The sequence below is a fragment of the Apiospora kogelbergensis genome, assembly GCF_038363985.1.
Source record: "Apiospora kogelbergensis strain CBS 113332 chromosome Unknown utg000001l_segment0_segment0, whole genome shotgun sequence".
Classification (NCBI taxonomy): Eukaryota; Fungi; Ascomycota; class Sordariomycetes; order Amphisphaeriales; family Apiosporaceae; genus Apiospora; species Apiospora kogelbergensis.
This window is the reverse complement of record NW_027117418.1, coordinates 4490916-4506216: the sequence shown is the minus strand read 5'-3', so window position 1 is coordinate 4506216 and position 15301 is coordinate 4490916. Positions and strand designations below refer to the sequence as shown.

Genomic DNA, 15301 nt, shown 5'->3' with positions numbered 1-15301 from the left:
CAGTGAGCGGGTACACACCGCTGTATACTGGCTCTGGCAGTTGGGAACATCATGTTTTCGTGCCTCGGTGGGAGTGAAAAACAGGCCATCGTGGCTTGACCAGGCTATTAGTATACTGCGGAGAAGTAACTTCATCCTAGTCAAGCGGATTGCAACCTTGAACAGCGGCTATAGATCGGGCGGCCATATACCCTGGGGGCCTCCGCCGCAAGCGGTTTTGGGTTGCGGGATTTCGTGGTTTAAGGCGTATACGTAGGAGATCAGGACGTCGCCCTGTACAAAACAAGAGGCTTTATGAAAGTACGAAAGTTATCCATGATAACCGATATTATGACTACACCCAGGTTTTCCTGCTCTTGCTAATTGCACTGTCCCATCACGACGACTTAAGGAAGATGCCCTGTTGGTACATAATGACGCAGGCTAAACATCTTGGGTTTGTGTAAACCTGTGGAGGTGCAGGGGCTGCGGTAGGCTAGCCAAGAGTCGAGATACTTATATATGTAAATGAATACCAGGTCTCGCACCTTTTGCTTCTCTGTGTACTGTCCAAGCAGCCAGCACTCTCTTCGTCCATCCATTAAGTGGTATTACCATGTTTACGCTCCAGGCCTCAAAGACCACAATGTAGTGTCGGTCCATCAGGTAGGTCACATACGTGCACACATCTTCTACTTCACAGCCTGCTTGCTTGGGGCCTACTGCCGCCGTTTAGTGCCCCGCTCATCAAAAACTCACCCTCCTTTTCTTCACCACCTCGCCTAGGCCCGGCTTGATTCAGCAAGACCATCTCGCGCCCGCCGCCAACCCCCCACCAGGCGACACCGATGGCCGCGCGCTCGACGTCCATCTCCCCGCTGACCAGGACGTCCCAGAAGCGCTTGCGCACGACCTCGTGCAGCGCCGGATCGGCGACGGCGTTCATGGCCTCGGCGGTGCGGGCGAGCCAGTCCTCGACGATGGACAGCGGGAGGAAGGGCAGGGCGTCGACGAGGGCGAGGACGAGCGTGGTCTGTTCCGAGACGAGCGGCAGTGGTTGCTGTCGCTGTCGCTGTCGTGCGTCGTGGCTGGCCAACGCCTCGGGCTCGGCGGGTAGCGGGTGCGTCGTGGCGGACGCGGCGCGGAAGTGGAGCATCTCGAGAAGGGTCTCGGCGAGGTGCGGGTGCGTGGCGGCGATGGGGAAGGGGGGACTCGCGATCTGGACGACGGTCTTGAAGGCGAGGCGGAACTGGCGAGGCGAGATGCGCGCCGGGAACGACGCGAGGAGGGTGTCAATGTAGAAGGGGATCAGTGGAATGGTCAGGGGCGCGTGCTGGGGGCAGGAGAGCACGGAGAGGATGGCGGCATGGGCGGCCTCGTAGAGCGGGAGGGTGAGCGAAGTCGGGGTTGTGGTGGATGGCGCGGCTGAGAGGTGCGCAGTCGCCAGCGTCAGAATGAGGTTCTCGGCTGCCGGTGTGGGCAGCGAGAGGGGAAGGTGCTCGGCGGTGTTCAGGTAGAACAGAGCCAACGCTTGATCGAGCGGCGTGAGAGGTGGCAGGTTTGCCTGTGCCGGCGCAGCAGGCAGCGTTTCCTGCAAGAAAGCGACGCATGCCTCGGGGTAGCGGGTTATGATATCGAGCGACGTCAAATATGTGAAGACATAGACCTGGAAAGCGTCGGCCCCTTGGCGTGACGAGATGAAACAGAGGTTTCGTAGTGTATGAAGAGTTCTGGATGCGACGACTGGCGCGGTTGCGTCGTTCCGCAGACGGGAATCCAAGAGGCAACGCCCTATTATGGGCTGCATGGTGGCAACGACGGTGTACAGTACTTTTTCAAAACCCGCCAAAGCATGACCCAAGGGCCTTGCAGCATCTCCGGGGACAGGACAGCCGCTTCTGTTGCTATGTCGATCGGAGAGAAAGGGCATTGCCGCCATCTTTCTAAGAGGCCGGCTGAAAACACAAGGAGCCTCTCCTGTGCATCCAAGACAGCGCCCGAGTCTGTTGCGTGCTGCACGGCGAAGGCAGCGAGTCGCGATAAGGGGCCCATATTTTGGTGCAGTGGTCTGGCTTCCAGTTGCTGGACCTGAGCAAACGATGACGGGGAAGCTCTGTAGAAGGCCTCATGGCCCGCCACATTTCCGGCCGATATAGAGCGCAGGAAGTCGCCATGCTGGAAGCCTTCCGGCCCGGTCATGGTCCGCACCGCCACCGGCAGCACCAGGTTGCAGTTGAGCATCTGTCTGTGGTGGTGCGACAGCACGGGAAACACGAACGACAGAGATAGCATGACGGCGTGGGAACCGAGTTCTGTCCCTGCTGGGTGTCCCGTCCGCCTCTTGGCAATCTCCTCCAGCGCCAGGTTCGCGGCCGTGACGACGGCCTGTTCGAGGGTGGCCCGCAGGCCGCGCGACAGAGCCCGGCGGTCCTCGCTCTCCATGCCCATCAGGGTGCCCGTGAGCACGAGGAGGTGCTTCCAGCGCTCGGAGCGGTCGTCGGCGCCCTGGGCCACGGCGCGGGCCCAGGCGTCGCAGCGGACGCCGCTGCCGACGGGCTGCTGACCCCATGTCAGCTTCGCGTTCTCGTCCTCGTGGCGTTGGACGTGGAGCGCGGCGGTGCTGTAGACGCTAAGAATGCGCAGGCACGTCCGCAGGCCATCGGCGCCCACGGCGGGAGGCTCCCATATGGCGCGGGCGGTGAGGAGGTGGGAGGTCAGGAGCGAGATGTTGAGGTGGTTGTTGAGGTGGCTTAGCAGGGTCGCGGTGCTTGCGAGCAGCCGGTCGAAGTCGGTGGGCCGGGGCGGCTCTTGGTATGCTCGCAGCGTCGTCGTCAAGAGTCGGTCGGCAGAAGACATTGTGACATGTTTGTGGGTGGATGGATGCGCTCGGTGAGTTCAAGTTCGAGATGGTAGAAGTGGAAGTTAATGTGCTTGTGCTTGTGCTTGTGCTTGTGGCTGTGGATGCTTGCTCGGCGACAGGCTCTCCCCAGAATTTGCCGAGGCACGACGTCAAGGCGCCCGCCGCCCAAGCCACCCACAAATTAAAAGGCCCCCCCCCAGAACAGGGGAAGCTTTCAGTGAGGTAATGCGCCCGCAACCCCTACAGCCCCTACAGCCCCTACAGCCCCTGCCTACCGAGCACCTAACAACAACTCCCCAATGTTGGTTATCATCATCAATACCGAAACAGATCTTCCACACCGCAGATTTCGATAGAGACCAATCTGATGGGCAACCAGACGTAAGTCGCTGCAGGCGGACAAAGAGATTGGCACTTTTGCATACGTACTGACCGACGTCCGTCGCGTAATATAGGTCGGTCCAGAGATCTGCGCGTCCCGACTGCCCGCCCAGCAACTACAGGGTCCCTGCCTTTCCCTCTCTCTCGTGGCCTCCGGAAAGCTGCTACTATGCACTCTACAATATATGGGACTCATGGCGCTTTACATTGTTATGGACCGTCATTCTCTATGCGATATTCCATATTGGGGCGGCAGCGGCAGCTCTCGCCATGCAGGTTGGAAAGAGGCGCACGACCTGGAAGTACATGTGGACAGTTCCCGTGCTATACGCCTTCATAGCTGGCATCGAGGCCCTTTTCACCGGCACCATCACGGGTATAGTGTCAGTCGCTTCTTGGCTTGTTCCATGTCCTGAATGCCGGTACTAACTCGCTTCACAGCGTCGGCGCTGTCTATCTCAACGGGAACTTTGTGCTGTCAACCTGGGTACCCTTCATTTGGGGTTGGATTAACGTCCTCGTGCTGGTTGTCTCGTCCTTCTCCATCCAAGGCGGCCTATGAAACCACAGCCATCATCTGTCTACTACGTGGATCCACCAGCAGCGGACGCCGAGGCCGGTTCTGCGGCCTGAGGCGCAACGGCGGCCTTCAGGAACCTGGCCGGGTTGCCCACTACGACAGTATACGGGGCGACATCTTTGGTCACGACGCTACCCGCGCCTACCGTTGAACCCCGGCCAATGGTGACTCCAGCCAGGACGGTCGCATTGCCGCCGATCCAGCAGTCGTCTTCGATGGTGATGGGCGCGCCCATCTCGGGCCCATTGTAACCATTGCGGATGGACGGATCGATGGGGTGTTCGCCTGAGAAGAAGGAGCAGTTGGGGCCGATGAGGACGCGCGAGCCCACCTTTATGGGGCAAGTATCAATCCAGGTACTGTTAGAATTGACATAGGTATTGTCGCCAAACCTGGCGCTGCTGGTTAGCTCATCAGGGCGGCCGGCTGGGCGAAGGCAGTTACCAACGTCACGTTGCGTCCATAATCCATCTTGATAGGCCCGTCACACCAGACATATTTGGCCAGGAGATCATCATCCTCTTCGGCGGTGGCGGCTGGTGGCGGCAGAGGAGACTTGTCATCCTGGATCCTAGATGGAGGAGGTATGTTCAGAAAAAGGCGGTTTCGGGTGTATCATGTACCCAAGCACGGTCTCACATGTTGAATAGCTCTATCAGACGCCGGCGGGAGACATCGCCGGCCTTATTGAACTCGTCGATGGCAAGCCGGCATCGTCTCCGATCGGCTACCAGGCTCGGGGTGAAAGCGTAATACATGTCCCCCTTGCGCATACGGCGCAGGTTCTCCTCGTCGTCAATCTCTCTCAAATTGATCTGCTGCATGGCTTGGGTAGGGCCGAGTCAAAGTGATGTTTCATGTATGTAGGGGGGAGGGAGTATGGGCAGCACCCCGCGTTTCCATCTGGGAATCAGCTTCAATGCCATTTACTTGGCGACTGTCTTTAGGGCAGGCTTGCTTTTTAGTGGGCATGCATGGCTAGATCCAGCCAGAATGCGGCTCCCAACTAAATGAACTAAATTCACTAAATGAATGGGGGGGCCCTCGCTGACTTGCATATCTGATATTCATGTCCGGGTACGTCCAATCTCTCTTTGTTCGCATTCTACCGCTGCCTGCCGCTGCCTACCGCTGCCATCCATCAAAGGGAAGCAGCCCGTCTTTGTGTCGCGATGCAGTCTTCTTCATTCAATGGGTAAGCCACGGTTCCCTTTCTTCCTCTCTCGGGCTTCTCTTGGCATCGCCCTTCCATGCCATGGCTTCCCTTACCTCCCTTTCCCTCCGTTCACCCGATGCTGTGACTGCACTGTTCCCCGACGGTCTTGTGTGTCGCACATAATTCTTTCCTGTCTTATTGGAGACTATACTACGCCCTGATATGCCCGAGTCTGTTCCACCTTCGTCGCCTCTGCGAAGACCCATGACGCCAGAGGATGACCCCTCGGACGAGCACTTGTCGACGGAAGATGCGCCTACCAACGACAAGCTTGCGCCGCCGCCGCCGTCCTTGGCCAACGACTCGGAGGAGGCCGAAGACTTTGTCACCCCCATGGCGTCCAACTTCCCACCCAAAGACGTCAAGGCCAACGTCGAGGCCAACGGCAACGGCGATAGCCCCAAGGCCTGGAGCAGCGCCAGCTTGTTCGGCCGAGAATGGGCTCCTGATGGCCCCCTGACCCCCATCAGCGCCGGCTTCAACAAGCGCCACGTCCGCCGGAGCTCGCGCCAGTACCCCAATATGGTTATAGACACGTCCAAGACCAAGCTGCACCCCTCCCCCCCAACCACCACCCACCTCCCGAGAAAGACCCAGGTGCTAACCCGACCCTGCCCCTCAGCGCCCTGCCGCGGCCCCCGGGCCTCGAGTACCACTCGGGCGGCAAGAAGTCGCTCGAGGGCATCGCCATACGCGCCTTCTGCCTCGGCAACGCCTTCTCCCTCTGCCTGGCCCTGGTCGTCGCCATCCTGGCCCTGACCTCGTCGCCCCTGTGGCGGCTCCCTTTCTTCGTCGGCGCCTTGGCCCTGTTCCACTTCCTCGAGTTCTGGACCACGGCGCGGGGCAACACAGCCGAGGCCGGCGTCAAGGCCTTTCTGCTGACAGCCAACTGGCCCCACTACGCCATCGCCCATTCGACGGCCATGCTCGAGTGCCTGGTCGTAAACCTGTTCTGGCCGCAGCGGTCCTGGGCGCCGCTCTACACGGGCTCCGTCCTGCTCCTCCTGGGCCTCATTCTGACTGCCGTGGGACAGTTCATCCGCACCGCGGCCATGCTGCAGGCCGGGTCCAGCTTTAACCACATCGTCCAGACGCGCCTCGGTGACGGCCACGACCTCGTCACCACGGGAATATACGGCGTCATCCGTCACCCGGCCTACTTCGCCTTCTTCTGGTGGGGGCTCGGGACCCAGCTGGTCCTCGGCAACCCCATCTGCTTCGTCGCCTACGCCGTCGTGCTCTGGCGCTTCTTCAGCGTCCGCATCCGCGAAGAGGAGACATACCTGGTGAATAAGTACAAGGAAGACTATCTCGAGTACAGGAAACGCGTCCCCACAAGGATCCCGTTCGTCGGCTAAGGAATTTGGTGGATTTTCGCAATGAGAGCAGGGAGAGGTTCCTGTTGGCTGGTTACTTGGGGGCGTCTAAGATATCCATGGGTAGGACTCAAAAGGGGGTCATTGGGAGTCAATACGTTTGTATATATCAAAGGCAGACGAGTTTGGTAGAGAAGTAGGAAAGTTGTTTGGAGAATTGGCTGTTCTGATACGAAGCGAGTGCTAGTTCGGTACATGTGTACAATCGGCTTACAGTCTCGGTTTTTCTCGTCCCCTGTGAAACCCAATAACCTTATTTGGCACGTGTATTTGGTAATTCTTTCTGATCTGGCCAAACGCTGGCCACAGACCAGACAAGAAGGCGGAAACCGCAGTGAACTGCTGTATGTTTTCTCTCTCTGGCTTATCCCCATGGACATACCGGAACAAACATTGGCGGATAAACCGAGTTAAGAAAAGATGACGCGGAGATATGTATTGAGCGTCTACATAATTTAACAAGTGCCAGAAAACTTGGCTTCGCTACAGAGCTAACGCCATTTAGCCATGCAGACGCTCGGCTGTCCCACGCAACCTGACGATAAAGGCAGTACAAATGAGTACCAGAGTTGCCTATAAGAATGTCGGACCCGTCCAACAACGAGAACTGCGAATCGTCCAGACCCATGCAAACCCATTGAAAGACCAAAAACTCCTTTTCCGGTGAAAATGCAGCAACTACCCTGCTTTATATCAGAGGGGGTAATCCGAATTCCGTGCGCTATACTCCTTCCTATACTCGATGGACCTTGCAGTAGTAATTCAAGTCAACCGGCCAGCTTCCCCTATTCCCCCTCCCACGCTAGTGCGCATCAGAAGTTATAGCATTGCTCAGTCCCAGGAGAGACATTCCCAGAAAAGCGAACAGAATACTCATGTTGCGGTTGTGATTTAAACTCAAGCTTTCGACAAACAGCTGCAGGGCAACACTCGCCATGATCCCGGCAGTAGCGGCGAAGAGACAGCCGTAAGCGACGGAGCTGGGTGTCATGTTCGTCCGCTTGGCCAGTTGGAACCACAGAACGGCAATGCCCGCTCCCATGGGTTGACTCAGTCCGCCTAGTACAGACGACCAAAGCATGGCCTTTACACGGCTATTAAGTGCCATGTAGAGAGGCAGGGCCATGGCAAACCCTTCGGAAATATTATGAACGAAAAGCGCGAGAAAGACATTGAAACCTAGGCCCGGATTTGCATGATTCGTAGCATAGGTAATAAAGCCCTCGGGGAACTTATGGAGCGCGATGGCAACCGATGTTTGTAGTCCGATGGCCAAAAAGGCGTTTTCGGCCACGTGGTGATGGTGCTGGGCCTCCAAATCTTCGGAATGAAGAGAGACGCACTCATTCGGATCCGCATTCGCACAGTCTTCATGGACCTGATAGTGACCAAGATTATGGCGACTGTCCCTGGAATGAGTTCGGCTTGTCTGACGGCTTGCGCTTGTTGGTGTAGAGCTGTGTGGCTCGTTGCTGCTCTGCTCATCTAGTCTCGTCATGTCAGGTGCACCAGGGTGAACGCTGCCCGTTGCTGTACGCAGAAGCGTTGAAGCACGAGAAACGGTGCGGCTACTCAGATGCTTGAAGCATTCCAGGCCACAAGGATCCGAATAGCCATAACAAGGCCCCGACTCATCGCAGTTGGCTTTGGTGTCCCTCACAAATGACATGACCCGTTTCTGCACTTGCAGCATCGACGGTCTTCGTTCCAGAGATGTGGTCTTGCTCCGAATCGCACGATTAGGAAAGGGCTGGACCACGGTATTGCTGGCCCCGGTGTCGGGCCTGGCCTGCCCAGCCGGCTGATCGTGCCCGCTGGTCTGCGTGGCCAGCAAAGGAGAAGATTCGGTCGCATGTCCGTTAGAGCCTATCGATGGTAATCTTGTGCCACCAAGGTTCTCATCCTTATGAGTGCTTCTCGCACGTGACTGCCTTCGTGTTGTATGGTGAGTTTGAGGGTGTCCCTCGTGGGCGGGATCTTCATGACTGTGATCACAGTTGATAACATGCGATGGTATAAACTGATGAAACAATCTCGACAATACTTGTATGCCGACGAACCCACCCATGAAGCACCCCATCAACACGAAACCGGCTGATTGTTCCGGAACGCCGCCCTTCGCAAGGTAGCTCTTTGCCTCTGGGAGCATGCTGTATAGCGACATGAAGATCTGTGGCGTGGCCTTGTAAGCAACATGGCACATAAGGAGTGTGTAGTACATACCATGACCCCGAAGCTCAGACTCAGCGAGCAGGCCAAGAAGGCGCTGTTTTCCTGGATGCTGAAATCCCGTTTGCCGGGGAACAGGCGGACGAGCTTGTCGACAAAAATAATACTCGCGCCAAGGACACAAGCTGCCATCTAGAGTCAGCATATCAGGCGCGCGATAGACGGTGCGTGGGTGATTCGGGTCACCCACCAATGCCGGCCACGAGACACATGATCCACCCTCTCGTATCGTTATTGAGACCTGAAGCGTCCATGGCGTCCATGATTGATTGGCCCTGGTCAATGACGTCTTGGCGGTTGGTGCCTTGCAGTAGTTGTACCCTTCAGTCGGGCTCGAGAGAGAGATGTGGCTGGAGTTAGTATGAGAGGAGCATTGGTGTGTCGTCTGTTGCCGTGGTTCGGTTCTCGAGAGGGTAGAAAGCAGAAATGGCGGACAGGCTCTGCCGGCGGAAGAAGGCGCTTGGATTGAGTGCAGGCAAGAACAAAGAAGTTTTTTTTTTTGGTAACGGAGCCAGCCCTTTTTGTAAGATATATGTACAGCAGCTGCGGAGGGAGTAAGATGCAGCTTCACGACATCAGGCGACACGGAAGCATCAACAAAAGGGGGTACCTCGCAGGAGAATGAGTCGTTGCGGGCTTGCGGTAGCAGGAAAGAGGCGAGCAGCTAGTCGTGATAACGCGGCTTGGACATTTCGCACATGGGGGTTGCATGAGTTTGGACCTATGATGGCATGCCAAGCATCCCGCCTCAGCTCTGTCGCGAGTACCTTGATGGCCATTCTGGACGGGATAAGCGCAGCAAGAACGCCTGCGGATGGTCGGTGAGAGAGATGGGGTCGGGAGTCAAGGAGTGTAAACATCAACAGCTTTGTCCTTCGCTCTTTGCTTCTTCTTCCCGGTTTGCTGCCACACTTGCATTTGGCCCAGGACGAAGGAAGTATCTTGGTTGGACACGGCAATGGCAGGACTGTAAGCCAACCCTTCAGCGGATCGGTGCTAAGCAGGGCCGTCGTAGGGTGGTGGGGGTGCTGCATCTCGGTGGTACATGCATGGGCTGCACAGGGTTCAGAAGTGTGACCACCTCTTCACGTCAACAGACAGTGGGCGGGATTGCAAAAACATGGCATAGATGGCAAATGCCATGGCCTGGGCGGTAGGAGCGATCGAAGAATTATATGCTCCATTGTCGATTTCCCTCTTGCATCAACAGTCAAGTGGTCTGCCCGTTCCCGTGGTCGCAACACCGAATCACGAGAAGGCAGGGATAAGTGCCGTACCTGCAGCCAGCCGACTGCCCTTAGCCTTGTCCTAATCGATTCGCATCCCGAGGCTGAGAAGTTGGTGGGTTTTCCCCCCCTCCCAATCGCCATTCGAAACCAAGTTTAGAACAGCAACCACCCCTCCATCACCACGAGGGCCGCCGATACAGCAGGCGCAACAGGCGTAGCACTTCCCGCGTGCATGCGTGTTGCTCATACTCCCTCCGCCATCTTGCGCCTGACTCGTTTCTCCCTTTCCCTTTCACTTCGGTGAAGTCCCTTAATTCCCTCTTTTCTATAAAACCTCAATACCGCCAACGAGCTCCCGTAGGGAGCCAGTCTAGAGTCGTCAGGATGTCCAAGACTACACTTGCCGTTATCGCCGCCGCCAGTGCTGGAGCCGGCGCTGCCTTTACCGCAGGAATGTATTCGCTACGCTCACAATCTGATCGTAAACTCGACACCAAGACAATATCTACCACCACAACAACCGTAACGTCGCCCAACGCTGCCTCGGCACCGCTGCCCATCCCCGCCAACCAGATCTTCAAACCCGTTAATGCGCACCAAACCGGCCTGTCCACCTCGGCGCCCGCAACACTTGGCCTTGCGCCTGTGGACCCATCCGGCCTGTTCGAGTACGGCTTCCCGGGCCCCGTCGCTGATATCGCCACGCGCGCCGCCCTCGTCTCCTCCTTCGACCGACGTCTGCGCAACCCGCATTGGGTCATCGAGCACATCACGCCGGCGTCGCTCGCGGCCAAGGATGCCGACCGCAAGCACAGCACCTTCCACGAGGACGACGCCGTGCCCGACAAGTTCCGCGCCAAGCTGAAGGACTACTACCGGTCGGGCTACGACCGAGGCCACCAGGTGCCTGCGGCCGACGCCAAATGGAGCCAGACGGCCATGGACGAGACCTTCTTCCTAACCAACATGTGCCCGCAGGTGGGCGAGGGCTTCAACCGGGACTACTGGGCGCACTTTGAGGACTTCTGCCGGCGCCTTACGGTGCGGTATCCCTCGGTGCGCATCGTGACGGGCCCACTCTACCTGCCCAAGAAGGACCCCGCCGACAACAAGTGGTACGTCAAGTACGAAGTCATCGGCAACCCACCCAACGTCGCCGTGCCCACCCACTTCTACAAAGTCATTTTCGCCGAGGACGGGACCGTCGGCGGCAACGTCGCCATCGGCGCCTTCGTCCTGCCCAACGCCCCCATCCCCAACGAGAAGCCCATTACCGACTTCGAGGTCCCGGTCGAGGCCGTCGAGCGCGCGAGCGGCCTCGAGTTCGCCGCTAAGCTGCCCGTTCAACGCCGCAAGCGCCTTTGCGCCGATACGACCTGCGCCCTCGTCATCAAGGACTACGCTGACCGCCAGAAGGCTTTCGCGAAGCCTTCTGCGAAACGGTGAACTGGAAATCAAGGAGGAGGGAGACAGTCATAAATTCAGAAGAGGGATTCACCCGCATGTCACAAGCGGAATAGACCTTTAACTCTAATCGTGTATTATGCATTTTTTCACCAGTCGTGGAAGTTAAGTAGGGCGTTCAGCATGGGGAATCCCCCTCCCCTTTCGTCTGCTTTAAAGTTTGGGCTGGGGTTTCACGAGGAAACGATGGGGTATTCAGGTCGGGGCACCTTGAATACTAGTGTTCAAGCCAAGGCATTAGATAGGGGAAGGGGAAGGGGAAGTAGAGAGAAGGTGCATCATGTACGTATAGTAGTGCATAGCGTGGCACAGCAGATTCCCAACATATAATCTCCGGCAAATCAGACACATAACATTTTATCATTTTCATCCTACAACTCCAGATCCCATTGTACCAAACATTTGACACAAGATCCCGGCGATACTAACGATGTCCTCCGCCAGAGTAGATTTACAAGGGAATAGATGGCGTTCGGAACATTTCATCTGCTATTGCATCTGCTAGTCGAATAGACCTAGCTGGTATATTATATTGATTCGTTGTTTCCAAACCACGACTACTACCTATTACACTGGACAACCCGATAACGTGCTTTGAGGACTACTGCGTTTTTCGACTACGGCTGCGACTGCGACTGCGCGCCTAGCGTACCCTCGTGTAGTTGCCCTTGGTTTGTTCTGCACGAAGACTGTCTTCTTGACTAGGCAGAGGAGCCCTCCTTCGTGCTGCATTCGCTGCTTCTATTGCTGCATTCCCGGGTGGAACAGGGGGCGGTGGGAATCCAGCAGGTAGCACGAAGTTCGCTGGGGGGCAAAGCCAGGTGGCAACATGCCAGGAGGTGGCGGAAGAGGGACGCCTGCCTTCTGCATCATTTCCGCAATTTTAGCGAAATCTGCAGGGTTGGTAGGGTCCATGCCTGGTAGCGGCGGAGGCGGCGCGGCGCCATTCATATCCGGTAACGGGAAGGGGAGAGGAATCGAAGATGGTGGTGCGGATCCAACACCGGGGATCTGGGGCGGCGGAGGAATGCCGCCAACCGGTAGGGACAAGCCAGGTAGACCAGGCAAGCCACCTCCGAGTTGCCTGATAGGCATCTTCTGGTCCACCAAGCCCTCGGCTTCGTCTTCTATCTCCTGCTCTTCTTCTTCTTGACGTTGACGACGGCCGTCTCGGCGATGCCATGTTCCTTGTGCCTCTGCGGCTGCCTCTCCTATGTGATATCTGTCTTGGAAAATTTCAGTCTCACCGGGTCGAGCACGAGACCAAAATCTCGTGATCCTGTCGTTGGAGCCAGACGCAAGTATGTGGCCTAGTGGGTGCCAGTCTAACGACCATATTGCGAAGTCGTGAGCATAAGGTATCTTATGTGCAGGGTATATCGTCTGCGAAGGCGCAGACAAGGGATCGGAGCTTTCGTAAGGGCTGATGCTGATAGGTTGGCCGGCCGGCGTATTGGGCTCATCCAGGATATAGTGGAAAAGGGATCCCTCGGAGCCACCGGTACTTAGTAGGTTCGGGTGTGTGGGATGCCAGGTCAGAGTTGATATATCCTTCTCGTGTCCTTTGAGCAAACAGACATCACGCATCATCCTTAGATCGAAGACTCTGGCAGTCTGATCCCGGGCTGATGTGGCAAGACAGTTACCCCGGACTCGCTCAAATGAGGTTTTCGTGATGGTGTTTTTATGTCCATGGAGGGTAGTAAGACAGCGTCCTGATCTGGGATCCCAGAGTTTTACTAGATGATCCTTGGACCCAGATACGATAACTCCTTTGTTTGGGTGCCAATCACAGCTCTTGGCATCCCAGCCATGGCCTTGCAATGTATTCTCTGCAACACCTCCACTGAAATCGAAGATTTTCAGCGTCGAGTCGTCGGACGCGGTGACAAACTTGGCGTCATTTGGGCTGAAGGCGAGATCTCTTATTGGGTCTTGGTGGCCATGAATTACCTGGACATTGTTGAAATTGGGTTGCCAGTATTTAATGGTACCGTCATGGTCTGCTGATATTAACCAATCATCACTGTGGGAATAGGCCATAGCACGGATGGCAACATCGTGAGCTTGCATGATTGTCTCGAAGTTGAAGCCAGTGCCGTTCCAGAGGGTAAATTCGCCACTGCTTGATGCGGTCAGCAACCTGCGGCCTTCTGGTGTCCAGCGAACGATATTGACCGGATGCTTGATCTTATTGAGGGATGAGTGCAGATGCTTGACAGGCACTGAGTCCGCAGGGCTTGTGAGCCGGGCCAACGGAGGAAACATCTAGACGTATATCAGTAACGGAGTGCAGGGCAAGTCGTGGCTTTCGGCAATCACTTACATCGACAATGTAACTGGCACTTGGGCGCTCAGCTTCGCCTTTGAAAGATCCTTTGTACCGAGGGTCGCGGTTGCGCATCCAATGGGCCATGGTGGCGCCATAGTCGGTGACTGGCCGTCGACCGCGCGCTCGTACAAACCGGCCTCCGTCATCTCCTCCGCCTCCTCCGTAGTCCCCACGCGTATCGTAGGACATGGTGATGAGATTTTACCTCATCAACAAGCAACGAAGCGCGCGCCAACCGATGTATTGAATGGTGTATTGCGGTTTGTTCTTCAAAATGTGTCCTGCTGAATGAAAGATGGTGGCACAGCGCGTCACTTGTGCATCCGAGGGACTTTCGTCAGATGGTCATTAGGTCATGCTAGTAAGTCGGGTTGGAATGCATGACAAATGTTAGATGAGGCTGAAAGACACAATGTTGTTGGATGTTCAATGTTGCCCCGGATGGATTGAATTGCCCAGGTTTGAGCCTCAATGGCTGGGGGTCCATTTCCTTTCGAACAAACATGAGGCTTGTACCTGCTGCCTAGGCAAGGCCCAGATCCACCGGCCACCTCCCAAGTCCGTTGCTTGCTCTTCTAAAGCGGAGAATCCATCAGCCGAGCCGCTTGAGCATGTGGGGTTGTCGCAGTTGTAAGGAACAGTACATAACTTCAATTCCGAGCAAGCGCGGAATGTACATATCGCATATCAAAATCCGATGGGCAACGAAGGCAATTAATCACCCGATACGTTTGTCTTGAGTGTTGGATTTGCTCAAAACATCTACGGACGTACCGAGTACGGGAGGAGCACGTAGTTGGAAGACACTACGGGCGTCTGAAATGACCTTCATTCCATTCAAACTCAACCTCTCCGTCTAGGCAGCCCTTCATTTTCGCCATGATTTCCACCGAAATAGTCAGCTCGGAGATCGGAAATCGGAGAGGAGAGGAAACGGCGGGCGAGCCTCAGCAACAAGCCATGGCAATGAATGTTTGGCGGCGAGTGATGAGCAGCTCAGGTCTGCCCACCCATTGATGAGTTGAAATTCCACGTTCCCACCAGCACATGTCAGCCCCACTTGCCGTTGCAACCTCAAAATGGACGATTAAATCGCCAGGGTCTTTGGGCGCAGTGCAGAGCGTACTCCTCCTATCTTTTCCGATGCACCTTGCATGGCGATAATTAAAATGGATTGATTTGTAGTAAAATAGGACTCCTTGGCGCTCTTGCATCTCATGTTGTTATTATCGGGCAGCTTGCCGCATAGCATTCCAGGTCAATTGACCAATGGTTTTCATCGAGCTGCAGCTTCCCCTCCACCAGCTTCTTCCAGGCTGTTTTCTTAGCCAACTGACGTATTTCCCCTGATGCTTGACGTCCTCGCCCCTCTGCCCAGGATTGGATGGGATAAATTCTCATAACTCGGCTCACAACGCACTTTCGGCCTTGCTTTGTTGTGCGATGTGATCTCGACGTTTCTAACCTTGTCATCTCCTTAATCTAGTATTCACGCCTTTTACCAACTCAACTCCGACTCGACTGTAGCAATTATACGCAGCGCGTGCAAATAGCTCATTTCTCCATATTGCAACTCAAGCCAACGAAACCCAGCTTATTAGACTCGAACCTTGTTGGAAGGCTCGCCCCCTCGTTGAGGGTTGCAATTGCGTGCC

General features: G+C 56.0%; 7 protein-coding genes across 7 annotated transcripts; 3 read left to right on the top strand and 4 right to left on the bottom strand.

Moving 5' to 3' along the window:
- Positions 1–676: 676 nt before the first annotated feature.
- PG998_001429 (peroxin 8) lies at positions 677–2835 on the bottom strand (the record flags this gene model as incomplete). Its single annotated transcript, XM_066868247.1, has 2 exons — positions 677–1883; positions 1943–2835. 2 exons carry the CDS (start codon positions 2833–2835, stop codon positions 677–679), a joined length of 2100 nt encoding a protein of 699 aa, XP_066736662.1.
- A 371-nt stretch (positions 2836–3206) lies between these two features.
- Positions 3207–3782, top strand: PG998_001428 (uncharacterized protein; the record flags this gene model as incomplete). The annotated part of the gene is made up of 3 exons (XM_066868246.1): positions 3207–3220; positions 3295–3603; positions 3662–3782. 3 exons carry the CDS (start codon positions 3207–3209, stop codon positions 3780–3782), a joined length of 444 nt encoding a protein of 147 aa, XP_066736661.1.
- Positions 3783–3804: 22 nt separating this feature from the next.
- PG998_001427 (Trimeric LpxA-like enzyme) lies at positions 3805–4624 on the bottom strand (the record flags this gene model as incomplete). The annotated part of the gene is made up of 3 exons (XM_066868245.1): positions 3805–4192; positions 4249–4371; positions 4440–4624. 3 exons carry the CDS (start codon positions 4622–4624, stop codon positions 3805–3807), a joined length of 696 nt encoding a protein of 231 aa, XP_066736660.1.
- A 554-nt stretch (positions 4625–5178) lies between these two features.
- PG998_001426 (protein-S-isoprenylcysteine O-methyltransferase) lies at positions 5179–6374 on the top strand (the record flags this gene model as incomplete). The annotated part of the gene is made up of 2 exons (XM_066868244.1): positions 5179–5528; positions 5549–6374. The coding sequence occupies 2 exons, from the start codon at positions 5179–5181 to the stop codon at positions 6372–6374; spliced, it is 1176 nt and encodes a 391-aa protein (XP_066736659.1).
- Positions 6375–7194: 820 nt separating this feature from the next.
- Positions 7195–8884, bottom strand: PG998_001425 (uncharacterized protein; the record flags this gene model as incomplete). Its single annotated transcript, XM_066868243.1, has 3 exons — positions 7195–8562; positions 8616–8746; positions 8812–8884. 3 exons carry the CDS (start codon positions 8882–8884, stop codon positions 7195–7197), a joined length of 1572 nt encoding a protein of 523 aa, XP_066736658.1.
- A 1350-nt stretch (positions 8885–10234) lies between these two features.
- PG998_001424 (uncharacterized protein) lies at positions 10235–11296 on the top strand (the record flags this gene model as incomplete). The annotated part of the gene is made up of 1 exon (XM_066868242.1): positions 10235–11296. One exon carries the CDS (start codon positions 10235–10237, stop codon positions 11294–11296), a length of 1062 nt encoding a protein of 353 aa, XP_066736657.1.
- Positions 11297–12055: 759 nt separating this feature from the next.
- Positions 12056–13835, bottom strand: PG998_001423 (WD domain-containing protein; the record flags this gene model as incomplete). Its single annotated transcript, XM_066868241.1, has 2 exons — positions 12056–13582; positions 13641–13835. The coding sequence occupies 2 exons, from the start codon at positions 13833–13835 to the stop codon at positions 12056–12058; spliced, it is 1722 nt and encodes a 573-aa protein (XP_066736656.1).
- Positions 13836–15301: the final 1466 nt, after the last annotated feature.